The sequence below is a fragment of the Sinohyriopsis cumingii genome, unplaced genomic scaffold (genome assembly GCF_028554795.1).
Source record: "Sinohyriopsis cumingii isolate HCF-2022 unplaced genomic scaffold, ASM2855479v2 utg000622l, whole genome shotgun sequence".
Taxonomy (NCBI): domain Eukaryota; kingdom Metazoa; phylum Mollusca; class Bivalvia; order Unionida; family Unionidae; genus Sinohyriopsis; species Sinohyriopsis cumingii.
In genome coordinates, this window is record NW_028315918.1 from 1,783,770 (window position 1) to 1,796,966 (window position 13,197).

The 13,197-nt window shown below is 37.0% G+C and overlaps 1 protein-coding gene across 1 annotated transcript in view; it reads left to right on the forward strand.

Annotated features, from left to right (window-relative positions):
• LOC149773656 (uncharacterized) overlaps nt 1-13,197 on the forward strand; it is a 208,564-nt gene that overhangs the window by 139,752 nt on the left and 55,615 nt on the right. Inside the window, exons 40-42 of the mRNA XM_089946245.1 lie at nt 3,409-3,579; nt 4,816-5,277; nt 8,995-9,168. Of these exons, the coding sequence (XP_089802371.1) occupies nt 3,409-3,579; nt 4,816-5,277; nt 8,995-9,168 (807 nt within the window). The remainder of the gene's footprint in view (nt 1-3,408; nt 3,580-4,815; nt 5,278-8,994; nt 9,169-13,197) is intronic.

Consider the following 13,197-nt stretch of genomic DNA (forward strand, 5'->3'; position numbering starts at 1 on the left):
ACAGGCTATACAAGAGAGAGAGAGAGAGAGAGAGTTGTTGTTGTTGTGGGGTTTAACGCCATTTTTCAGCACACAATAGGCTATGCAGGGCAGCCAGTATTAATGGTGGAGGAAGAACCCAGGAAAACCCTGGGAAGAACCACCGACCCACAAGAAGCTACTGGCAAGCTTTCTCACATACCCACATTGGCTGAATCCTAGACTCGAACCCAAGCAGACAGAGGTGAGATGGCAGTGATCCATAATGGAGAGCGCTTTAGACCACTCGGCCACTCGGGGCCCCTAGAGAGAGAGAGAGACTGCTAAGACATTCTGACAGGTCATACAAGGCAGAGAGAGAGAGAGAGAAATGAGGTGGTTGGGCTGGGGGAGACCTACCATGAAAGCATTTATTCATAGCCCATCCCTATATCCAAGTTTTTTTATTGGTTAGTTAGTCTGCTGCCTTAACAACTAACTCGGTTAAGGCTGGGGGTGGGGATAGAGCAGACTTTTGACATTTTAATATTAAATAATTTATTTTTGGACCATTATTAATAGGTTTTATCAAATAGAAACCACTCCAGTGGCCTAGTGGTTAGAGCGTTTGCCTTGGATGTGGGAGGTCGTGGGTTTGATCCCTGGCCAAGTCATACCAAAGACTTACGAAAATGGTACTAACAGCTGCCTCGCTTGGCGCTAAGCATTGAGAGGTTAGTGTTAGGACTGGTGTCAGGATAATGTGACTGGGTGGGACATCATGCTACATGTGTGTGGCATGATGCCCCAGTGCTAGACATCACTATAAACTGCCACACTGCAGACATCATAGCGATATGACTGAAAAATTGTTAAAGCTACGTTAAAAATCCAAATCACACACGCACACACATAAATAGGAAGAAAGACATAAAAACAAACAGAGCACACAAACTTGCAGTACTTATTCAGAAGTTCCTCTTTCTTATATATATCAATTCTTATATATGTATCAATGATCTGCCATTAAATAATGAATCCACAAAGCAGATTTGTTTGCAGATAATGCAACCTTGAACATATCTTGTTCTAATACTGAAGTTATCCAAATGAGAAAACTCAGACCTTATTAGAGTTCAAAATGGGGCACAACAAAATAGGATGGTAACTAATGAAGGTAAAACAAAATGTATAACTCGGGGAGCTGTATGGGAAAACTGCCAAATCTGAGCTTGTCAGGATTTATAAACTTCAGAAATGGGCAGCAGGCATAATTTTAGATGCATCTATTGATCATCCCTCAAAAGCATTATTTACAGAACTCCAATGGTTCACAATATATGACAGGATAGATTTTCACAAGGCATTTCTTTTATATAAATGTCTACATGGAACTGCACCAGAGTATCTTCAGGATTTACTTAGGCTTTTTTCAAGACAATACCAGTTGAGATCAATGTCATCACATGGAAACCTTCTACCACCAAAACCAAGAACAGAACCATTTAAAAAGAGCTTCCAATACTCTGGTACAGCCCTGTGGAACAAGCTTCCACTACATGTAAAATCTGCTGAAAATATTAGGGTATTTAAGAATAGATATCATGAGTATGCATGTGTTCATAATAGATTATAATGGAATTTAGTATTTTAATACTAAACAGTTTAAAATAAACAGTAATTACTGTTATCTTTCATAAAATGCACATTGTTATACTCTCCTTAAGAGGGCCACAAGGGAGAATAGTCCTTGACTAAATGACTCACCCTCATAAATAAAGTATTATTATTATCATCATCATCATTATTATTATTATTATTATTATTATTTAGTATCATTATTATTATTATTATTATTATTATTATTAATTGAAAGGATACAAAGCAAAAAATTGAATTCTTTCAAGTAATGCTATCCAGAAATCAGTCAGTTAAGTAGTCATTGAGTTTCCAGGATACAGACAGTTCCAGGACTCCACATAATGAACTTGGCCTACCCAAATTGGCCCAATACATTCTCAGCTTATCAGTGCATGATTTTATACAATAGTACTGTGGATGCAGTGTTCTTTTTTCAATGGTCTTTTCAGTATTTAATCTTTGTACTTTGGACGTTTCTTTCAATGGTTGTTTATTTTGCAATAGAAACATAGGAACAAAATCATAATCCCAGATTAATTAACATATATACTATATAATCAACATTTTGAAACTAGCCTTGACCTGCCATTATGTTAATTGTTAACCGAGTTGAAGGCAGAACATGTCTACTCTGCTATCTGTGATTGTATACATGTGGTGACACATGAATCTGATTGCAATCACACTTTCCATCTGTATACCATACATCTTGTATCATCAGTAAATATTATCCAGAAATCTAAGTTTAAAATTTTTTTGTCTGTGTAAGACCACTGTGTTAATTGAGTTAAATAGATATTTTTAGTAAAGATAGTACAGAGACAAAGCAAAACATTTTAATTTGTATGCATTTAATTTTGTTTAGATTAAAATTTTGTATCTTTTCCCATCCTTGCCCTGTCATATTCCTTTTCTATACTGACTGTAATTTAATATTTTATTTATATAAATTTATCAACAGTAAATATTTGCATCCTCCTTTTGACCCATTAAATAATACTGGCACACACTCCCATTTGTTTGTATCAAGGATATAAAAAAATGAACAAAATTTAGTCATTTCATTCATCAATTTGTAATTTTTAACCTGATTGTCACCAGGGCGTAATTAACACTGTCACATTTCAAACTAAATGGAAGCTCTCACTGTAAACAAGCAGACAATTCTAACTGTCCTTTTTCTAGTTTTTAGACAAGTCCATTTCAGTAAAATAAAAATGTCATCAGCAGGCATTGTTTGCTATTGAGGTTTCAGTAACAAGTGCTACGAAGCCATACAGGATCAAAGTTGAGGCCAACTTTGTTGTTGGCTAACTCCATAATGGGCCAAGTATGTTATAGGAAGATTTCTTAATTAACTTTTTATGGGCCGAATCTGTAATGGGCTGACTTTGTTATAGGCTGACTCAGTTATGGGCCGATTGTATAGCCTATCGTGTGCTGAAAAATGGCGTTAAACCCTACAACAACAACAACAGTTATGGGCCGAGTATGTTATTGGCAGAGATTTCCAGACACCTTACAGACACTGGAAGGCTCAGATCCCTTTACCTGTATACTCTATCAAACTTTGTTGCTTGGCTCAATGAATAAATGATTTCACTTCTGTATTTGCTCAATCAGATTTTGTATATTCCATATTATACATAAACATTATATTTGCAATGACAACTTGACCCAGATGATGACCTTGTTAACTTATTTCTTGATGTTTGTTTTAATTTGCTTGATTCTTTGCCTCACTATCATTTTCTCATTCATAGTACAAAGTTCATTTCTTTTAATCCTAATATTTTGTCAATATTCCAGGATGGAACCGTGACATGTCACAAGAAATCATGTCCAGCAGTCAAATGCTCCAACCCTGTCCAGGATCAATGTTGTTCCGAGTGTGAAAACTGCCAGATTGGTGCTCGCAAGTACAGCAGTGGTGAAATATTTACAGACATCAATGATCCCTGTAACATGTGTCGATGTCAGGTACTTATTGTTTGCATAGTATATTAGTGATCCCTTAAACATGTTTGTGCCTGGTATTTAACATTTACAGACATAAGTGATCCCTACAGCAGATGTTGATGTTGGGTATTTAACATTTTAAGATGTCAGTGATTTTCCTGTAACACAATTGATGCCAGGTACTTAGTATTTACAGACATCAGTCATCTCTTTAGCATGTGGTGATGTCGGTTCTGAAAATTTACAGATATCAGTCATCTCTTTAGCATGTGGTGATGTCGGCTCTGAAAATTTACAGACATCAGTCATCTCTTTAGCATGTGATGATGTTGGTTATGAAAATTTAGTCATCAGTCATCTTTATAGCATGTTTGACATTGGGTACTAGTATTTGCTACAGTAGCATGGCAACCACCCAAGCAACCATCCACATATATTTTTAGCATTGCTTCCCAAAAGCTTGATCTCAGTCAAATGAAAGCCACTGTGAAATATGTGCAATTAGGAAAGAGTTTAAGAGACTTTGCATTTAAAACCTACAGGCTGGTCTTGCTCATTGGACTTAACATTAGGTCTCACGCAGTGAGACACACATTAGATGAGGCCCTTTTTGTATGATAATCAGGGCTGCCACTAATATTTCATGGCCTAAAACCATTTTTGCATAATAATCTTGGCAGCCTTTAAAATTTCATAGTTTAAAATCTTTTTGCATGATAGTTTGGGCTACCATAAAATTTTTAAGGCCTCAAGCACATTTTTCTGCACAACATCTGTGATGCTGCATTGGACTCATCAAAGGTCTTGCTTAACCACAGTACAGACATACCAAGGACTGCTCTTCTAGAAGCCAAGACCCTGTTTGGGGGCCTCATTCCTACCATGGCTTGATCACCAACATTGATCTTTCATCTCCACTCTTGGTCCATCTCAGTTGACCAGGAAATGAGATCAGGCAAATTGCCCTCAGGGACCATCTGCAAAATCTTCAAGCAGATGCAACCCCAGTCCAATCCCCAAACTCCTGCTAGACCATCTCCTCACTCATTAGGTCCATGGCACCCAGATCGATGCAGATTCAAGTTCTCTAACCCTCCTTCCTTTCCTACCACAGGAAATGGAAGGGACAGCTCAAGCAATTAACCCCTCTCCTGCTGTGCATCCCCTTGTAGTACATCCTAGTAGGTGCTCTCCTAGGCTTCTTCTTAGGGGCTTGGTCAAGTATCACAGATGTTAGGTTGGTCCTTTCTGTTGTAGCAAGGGTTATTGACTTCATTTCGGGAACAACTCCCACTATCAAGGACCTCCATTTTCTTTATCCAGTCCAGTCGGGTGAAATTGAGAGAAGAGGTGCACACCCTTTTGCAGACAGAAGCAGTCAAGAGGGTCTTGGATGATCAATCTCCATCCTTCTCTCCAGTCTTCCTGATCACAAAGAAATATGGGAAATTTAGAATTATAATTGATCTCTCCCCACTCGACCACTTTCTCTTGGAGGAATGCTTCAAGATGGAGACAGCCTCCTCAATCCAAAGTGCTCATCATTTGTTAGTTTGGGCAGTTTCCATTGACCTTCAGGATGTTCACTTGCACATCCTGATCTTTTCCTCTACACCACAAATATCTCCATTTTTGCCTGGACAAGAAAGTTTTTCAATTCCAGGTTCTGCTGTTTGGAATTACTTCCACATCCAGAGTCCTCACACAGCTCATTGGAGTGTTAGCAGCCTGCTCCAAAACTAAGAACATCAATTCTCCAGTATTTTGAAAGCCTGGCTGATTCACAATGTCCAAGTTTTGTCCCATCATCAGGATCTGTTCTGCTTTTGGTCCACCTTAACTCAATTAGGTCTCTTACGCAACAAAGGCAGAACTTGTTCCATCTTCACACTTTGTTTATGTGGGTATGAACTTCCTCATTACTCATGAACCAACTTGCTCTGGGTTCCTATGGATCAGTTTGATCGAATCATGGGTCTTTTAGATACACTACAAGGATAACCCTGTTATCTGCTCATCTTTATCTTTCCCTGCTCAGAACCTTGAATGCCACTGCTGATTGGTTCCTTAGGGTGTTTCATATGCATCCTTTACAGTTCCTCCTTCTTGCAAATAGAAAACCACACAGGTATTCTCTATCAACCCTGATCCCTCTAGAACTGGATTTTCACCATCTCTTGCTTTGGTGGATGAATCGAGACAGATTCCTGGGAGGGGTTCTGATGCACATGTAAACACCCAATCCTCTCTTCCATCTGTTTGTTGATGTGTAAGATTGTGGCTGCGGTACTCAGATCCAAAGGTCATAATTCTCTATGGTTCTTGAATATTCTCTTCACTTTAACACCCAAGGAAGGAAAGCAATATTCTAGCATTGCAAGGATGCGTCAACAGAATAAGGGGCTGTTGTGTTATGGCCTCCTCAGACAACACTTCTGTCATAGCATATCTATGATGTCATGGAGGTATTTGTGCCCCTTTGTGAGGAGGTCTTGTGCCTCATCATCTGGGCAGCCTCAGAGAATTTCACAGTCTGAGTTCACCACATTCTGGGCAAGATGAATGTATTTGTGGACAGCCTGACCAGAACAGATTGAGCCATCCTCACAGAATGGTCTCTTTACCATTCAGTAACACAGTCCCTGCTCTCCCTATGGGGAAGACCCCATATGGACTTGTTTGCAACCAGGCTCAACAACAGACTTCCATTTTAAGTGCGTCTTGTTCTGGATCAACAAGAGCATGGGCAGTAGATGCATTCAGCTTCTGGTTTGATTGCCTATTCACTCATGCCTTTCCACCTTCTGACTGCAACCACAAGTTCTGCAAAAAGTCAGAACTTCCACTGCTAAGATTATCCAAATTGCCCCACTGTGTCCCCAGTGATTTGTTCTGTGATCCCTTAGACCTGTTGATCGGTCAACCCAGGTCTCTGCATTAAAGGAGGGATCTCCTGTTGCAACACTGGAGATCCCTCCTCCTCCACAACAGCCCACACATTTTCCAGCTTTATGCCTGGCTCATCCCATGCCATCTCTCCATCAGAACAAGTTTTCAGGCTGAGTTGCCAGTTGCATTATTGAGGCTAGGAGAGCTTCTACTTGCAATTTATATGATGCCATGTGGAGAATCTTCTATGATTGGTAAGGTAGGAGAATGTTGATCCTTTCCGCCCCTCTGTAACTTTCAGTGCTGATTTACTTTTGTTCCTTTTTAAGACCAATGATGTTCGGTATCCACTATCAAGTGCTATCAAGCTGCCATCTCCAACACATTTTAATTCTCTTGGGGCATGGAATGTGTTCAGATTCAAATCTTGCCAATCTTATTTAGTATTTTGAGCTCCAGAGACTTGTCTCCCACTCTCTTGCGCCCAGATGGAATCTTTCTTGTGTTGTATGGTCATTAACCAAGTCCCATGTGAAACATTGAATGGAGCTTCCTTCTAAACCTTACACTCAAATTGTGTTCCTACTCACTCTAGCTTCTGCAAATCGAAGTAAGATTCATGCCTTGTCTATTGACACTAGCTGTCTCTGCTTTTTGTTGAGATGCACCCTTCCATTACGGAGGTTGAGCATGGCAATAGAGTGCTGCACCCTCTGCTTGGGGAGGTAGAGCACTGTGACAGCAGGTTGCACCCTCCCTTTGAGGTGGAGCACTGCAACCACAGGTTGTATCCTCCCTTTTTGAGGTTGTTCACCACAACAGCAGGTTGCTCCCTCTCATTTGGGAGGTAGAGCACTGCAACATATCTCATGTTTTTGTATCTCTCTGGGGCTCCATTGTTATGGCACACCATGTGACTCAGATAGTCATCAACCTTCTATAGATGTACCTCTTCCTCTATGGTGAGTACAGTTCAGTTTCTCTGTTTTTTGATCAATTTGACAAGAGAATCAGCCTACCCACCTAACTGACAAATTCAGCTACACAATAGTGGCAAGATAAGGAATTGCTGCTATTAAAATATAGCTTTTTGGTAGGTAAAACTAATTTTAATTATGCAATACATGTACTTACCTGCCACTAGTGCCAAATGCCATCCTCTCACCCTTGTCTGATGTCTCGTGTAATCATCATCTGTGAAACAATGACATATAGTATCTACCTTCTGTGCATGACCATGCAACATACAGAATCATGTGTAAATGGTTAAATGGACTTTTTCCACACCGTGGGAGGATGTATTCACATCAAATGGACAGTGAGTTTTTGGCACGTAATAGCTGCAGGTAAGTATTGCATAAATGACATTAGTTTTATATCCCGAAATGCTCTATATCAGAATGCATTTTGATACAGTAAGCAAAAACATCAGAGATGGTAGATGAAATATAAATGTGAAAGGAATGCAGATAGAACACAATATGAATAGCAAATTGAATATAGATTAAATGTGTGAACTTGTTAATATTTTCCATAGGTGTTGGTAGTTGTAGTGGTCCCGTGAATTCCTTATGCAGAGTGTAAATGACTGAAGGAAGAATTAATTACTCAGTGATCATGAAGACATTATTCAATTTTTGTACAGCATTAGAGATTTTGAAGCAGGAAATCTTTACTGCACATGCTACTGAAGTCGTTGTTGGGTCATTTTCACCATATATACAGTGATGGAGGACAGAATAGATGTTCAATGAATGCCGCATTCTCGTTGCGCACAAAACAGTCCTTCAGTGAATGCTGCAGTCTCACTGAATGCAAAATAATCGTTCAGTGAATGCTGCATTCTCATTGAACACAAAATAGTCCTTTAATGATTGCTGCATTCTCATTGAACACAAAATAGTTATTCATTGAATGCCGCATTCTCATTGAACACAAAATAGTCCTTCAATGAATGCCGCATTCTCATTGAACACAAAATAGTCCTTCAGTGAATGCTGCATTCTCATTGAACACAAAATAGTTATTCATTGAATGCCGCATTCTCATTAAACACAAAATAGTCCTTCAATGAATGCCGCATTCTCATTGAACGCAAAATAGTCCTTCAATGAATGCCGCATTCTCATTGAACACAAAAATAGTCCTTCAATGAATGCCGCATTCTCATTGAACACAGAATAGTCCTTCAATGAATGCCGCATTCTCATTGAACACAAAATAGTTCTTCACTGAATGCCGCATTCTTATTAAACACAAAATAGTTCTTCACTGAATGCCGCATTCTTATTAAACACAAAATAGTCTTTCAATGAATGCTGCATTCTCATTGAACACAAAATAGTCCCTCAATGAATGCTGCATTCTCATTGAACACAACGGAGGAATATTTTATAGAAAAGTTTTATTTGAAGGTGGACAGGATTTACTTTCATGATGCCACAGCCTGAGACCAATAAAATGACCCCATATATTGTAATCAGGAAAAATATATTAGTAATCGGAAATTAATATTATACTTCAAAAGTATATTATTTTCTAATTCAGAAAGGCAATGTAATTTGTGAGAGGAGACGATGTGCTGAAGTACGCTGTAGTAACCCCACTGTGGACAACTGTGGTTGCCAAGTCTGTTCTGACTGTTTTTATGAGGGTCAGTTTGTTAACAATGGAGTTAGATTTGACCATCCTTTAGACCCTTGCAGGGATTGCATTTGTCGAGTAAGTAACCATAATAAAACCATAATAATACCTCACTAGGCAGAAGACAAGAAATGGGGAGCTTTAATGCCAACATGTAACTTACATGTAACATCTGCAGAAAATATTTCAGTATTTAAGAAGATATATTATGAGTATGTATGTGTTTCAAATAGATAATGGTATTTAGTAGTTTAATACTTAACACATTAAAATGAACAGTAATTACTGTTATCTTTTCATGTAATGTATATTATTATACTCTTCTTATGAGGGCCTCAAGGGCAATTAATTCTTGACTAATTGAGTCACCCTCTGTAAATAAATGATTATTATCATTATTATTATTATTATTATTAACCATGAGGTTTTTAGCGTATAACTAACTTACATATAAATATAATCATGGTTTTAATTTTCTGCTTTTCTGCTTTTTTCACTTCAAAATAAAGAAAAAATAGTGCATTTAGTTTGTATCTCTGTAGGACTTTGGTTTCTTGCTTTAGAATATGCAAGAGTAAGTAGCATTTGGAACACCTCAGGTTTTCCTTGTTACAATATGCAAGAGTAAGCAGGATTTGGAACACCTTACTAGGTTTTTTGCTTAGAATATGCTAGAGTAAGTTGCATTTGGAACATTTCATGTTTTTCTACAATTAGTCACCTTAGATGTGATTACTACCTACCATATTAAATATGTCATGGTGATTTCTTTTGGTTTGATACAATGAATGGTGCTATTTTCTGTAAGTGAGTGCAGACTTATTTATATCAGTGAGGGTATCTTTGCTTTGCCTGTGCCAAGCAGTTCATTCTAAGATAAGGCAGCAGATATGTCAGCATGTAACTTGTGATGCCACATTATAATGTGCTCTTTGTATGGATTTTTCATACCAACAATGTATATGTTTTTATTTTAATTTAATTATTCACTTTTACTGACTTGCATAATGATATACTGTTGTAGTGTTCACTTATTGCTATTTGATCATGGTGATGTATCTTCTTGGTGAATAATGCCATACTTAAAGTGTTCTTGTGGGGATGTTTATTCTTGGTGTATAATGCCATACTTAAAGTGTTCCTAGGGGGATGTATATTCTTGGTGAATAATGCCATACTTAGTGTTCTTGTGGGAATGTATATTCTTGATGACTAATGCAGGATACTTAAAGTGTTCTTGTGGGGATGTTTATTCTTGGTGAATAATGCCATACTTAAAGTGTTTTGTGGGGATGTATCTTCTTGGTGAATAATGCCATACTTAAAGTGTTCTTGTGGGAATGTATATTCTTGATGACTAATGCAGGATACTTAAAGTGTTCTTGTGGGGATGTTTATTCTTGGTGAATAATGCCATACTTAAAGTGTTCTTGTGGGGATGTATAGTCTTGGTGAATAATGCCATACTTAAAGGGGACCAACATGCAAAACTGAAATTGGCGCAAACTTCATATATAATTTGCTATATGTATAAGGTTCATTTTCTGAAAATTTTTACCTTTTATTCTTACTTGTTACGAAGAAATTTATGAAAAACCGATCATCTCTCCTGATCCATCTTGAATATAACAATGCGCTTCCCTCCCCCTGTAAAAATAGAGGGTGTGACATCATTTGAGACACTGTGTACACACTGGCATTGTTGATTATGAATTATGGAGAACTCGCCCTGGTTGTTAAGGCTTTATTTATTGTTGATTTTCTTCAACTAAATAACTTATTAAATCTATAAAATTTGCAACTTTTCAACTTTTCCATTTGATTAACTCCGTTTCTGTACTTAACGAAAAAGAAGTGGCATCTATCCCTTTTGCTCTGCTCTTCAAATCATTAAATGCATTTTAATTGGAAAAATAGAGCGAGTGTTGGCATGATGGGACATCTGCAATTTTATACATGAAAGGGCTCCAACCTAATAACTAAAGTCATCCTGAGATGTCTTTATGGCATGGACTTCTAAAACCTGAAATCGACTGAATTCTTGCCATCAGTAATCCAAAGGGTTCTAGTATCATCTCTCTAACTGAACAATTTAATCTGATTTTTCATTGAGATTTGCTAACCATTGACGAATGATACTTGAACTCAATAAAAACCATCATTGACGCCTACTCAGGAATTCAACATTTTGGCTAATGCACAGAATTTGGATGGTTTCTGAAAGCTATCATGTACTATGCCCATCATTTAGTTTATTTCTTCTTTTTTGTCAGTGTTTGTAATTTTATTATTTCTCAATAAAACAAACTATTTAAAGTTGAACGAGAAGTTTAAAAAATATTTCACTACTAAATTGCCGATGCACAATAAACATGATTTCATTATTTTATTATATATAACAATACCATGATCACTCGTACTAACGGGATTTTGTTACTTTAAATGCATATTTGAACTGCTCAATGTACTTGGGATATAATGAGAAGATCATCTCTAAAAACAAATTTAAATGTCACATTTAAATCCTGGACAAGACTGAATAACATTTCACATGGTCCGAATCAGCTTGGAAGTTTGGAGAATCAGCCAAATATATGGGCCGAATCAGTCAGCGATTTGTACTAAATCAGCCTGGTCCGAGTTTGAGAGTAATTACCACATTAATGAATAATGTTACTATAACAGATTTATCAATCAAGAAAGTTAACAGTAACATTTGTTTAAAAATTTGTTTAAAAAATTGTATCGTGGTGTTCCGGTGTGTGTAGTTATAAGAAATCTAACGAGTTTATATGAACACACAGACTTTCAATTATAAGTGATTTATTTTTCTATTATCGACATGACACAAAAAAGATGAATGCAGAATGGGAAGGAGGGGTTTATTATATAATGAGTGGAAAACAGTCTTGAACGTAAGTGTGGAAGAAAAAAATGCATATTCATCTGATGCAGTTACATACAAAATCAAATGTGCATAATAAATTAATGTTGGAAACATTGAATGAAAAAGTGTAAACATTTCGTTAATGTTATTTCATTTGGTAGATAATTTCTTACTTTTCAAAGATGAAGAAAAAAAGAGTAAAATAATTAAAGATTGTTCCAGAACTAATATTATTCACGCAATTTAGAGCTGTGCATTTAATCATCTTGTTTCTACTTGACACTTCGCTGCACAAATTGAATACAACTCTTATATGTTAATCGTCTCAAATGACGTCACATCCTGCTTGTATGGAAGGGAGCTAACAAATTCGCAGCAGGTGTTTCCCGTTTGATCTCGGAATACAGGACAATATTTTGTATGAAATGTTTGTGCAAATACAATAGATGCAAAGAAAAAAATAGTCAGGATAGATTATATACACAAACTACTATGTATCCTTCTATTTACAATAAAATTATGCAGGTCCGGGTTTTTGTCCCCTTTAAAGTGTTCTTGTGGGGATGTTTATTCTTGATGAATAATGCCATACTTAAAGTGTTCTTGTGGGGATGTATATTCTTGGTGAATAATGCCATACTTAAAGTGTTCTTGTGGGGATGTATATTCTTGGTGAATAATGCCATACTTAAAGTGTTCTTGTGGGGATGTATAGTCTTGGTGAATAATGCCTTACTTAAAGTGTTCTTGTGGGATGTATATTCTTGGTGAATAATGCCATACTTAAAGTGTTCTTATGGGGATGTATATTCTTGGTGAATAATGCCATACTTATAGTGTTCTTGTGGGGATGTATATTCTTGGTGAATAATGCCATACTTAAAGTGTTCCTGTGAGGATGTATATTCTTGGTGAATAATTTCATACTTAAAGTTTCCTTGTGGTGATGTATATGCTTGGTGTATAATGCCATAGTTAACATACTCTTGCGGTGACGTATATTCTTGGTGTATAATTCCATACTTAAAGTGTTTTTAAAAAAACAATGGTATATTTTTGATTATAATGACAGAGGTAAAGTGTTATTGTGGCTACATTTTCATGAAATACACACATACCCCAACACTCATGTCTGAGGTAGATTTTTGCAACTGATGAAAAGCAAAGGTGCTTTGATGTTGGTTGGTTGGTTATTAATGGTACTTTTAATACATTACTGG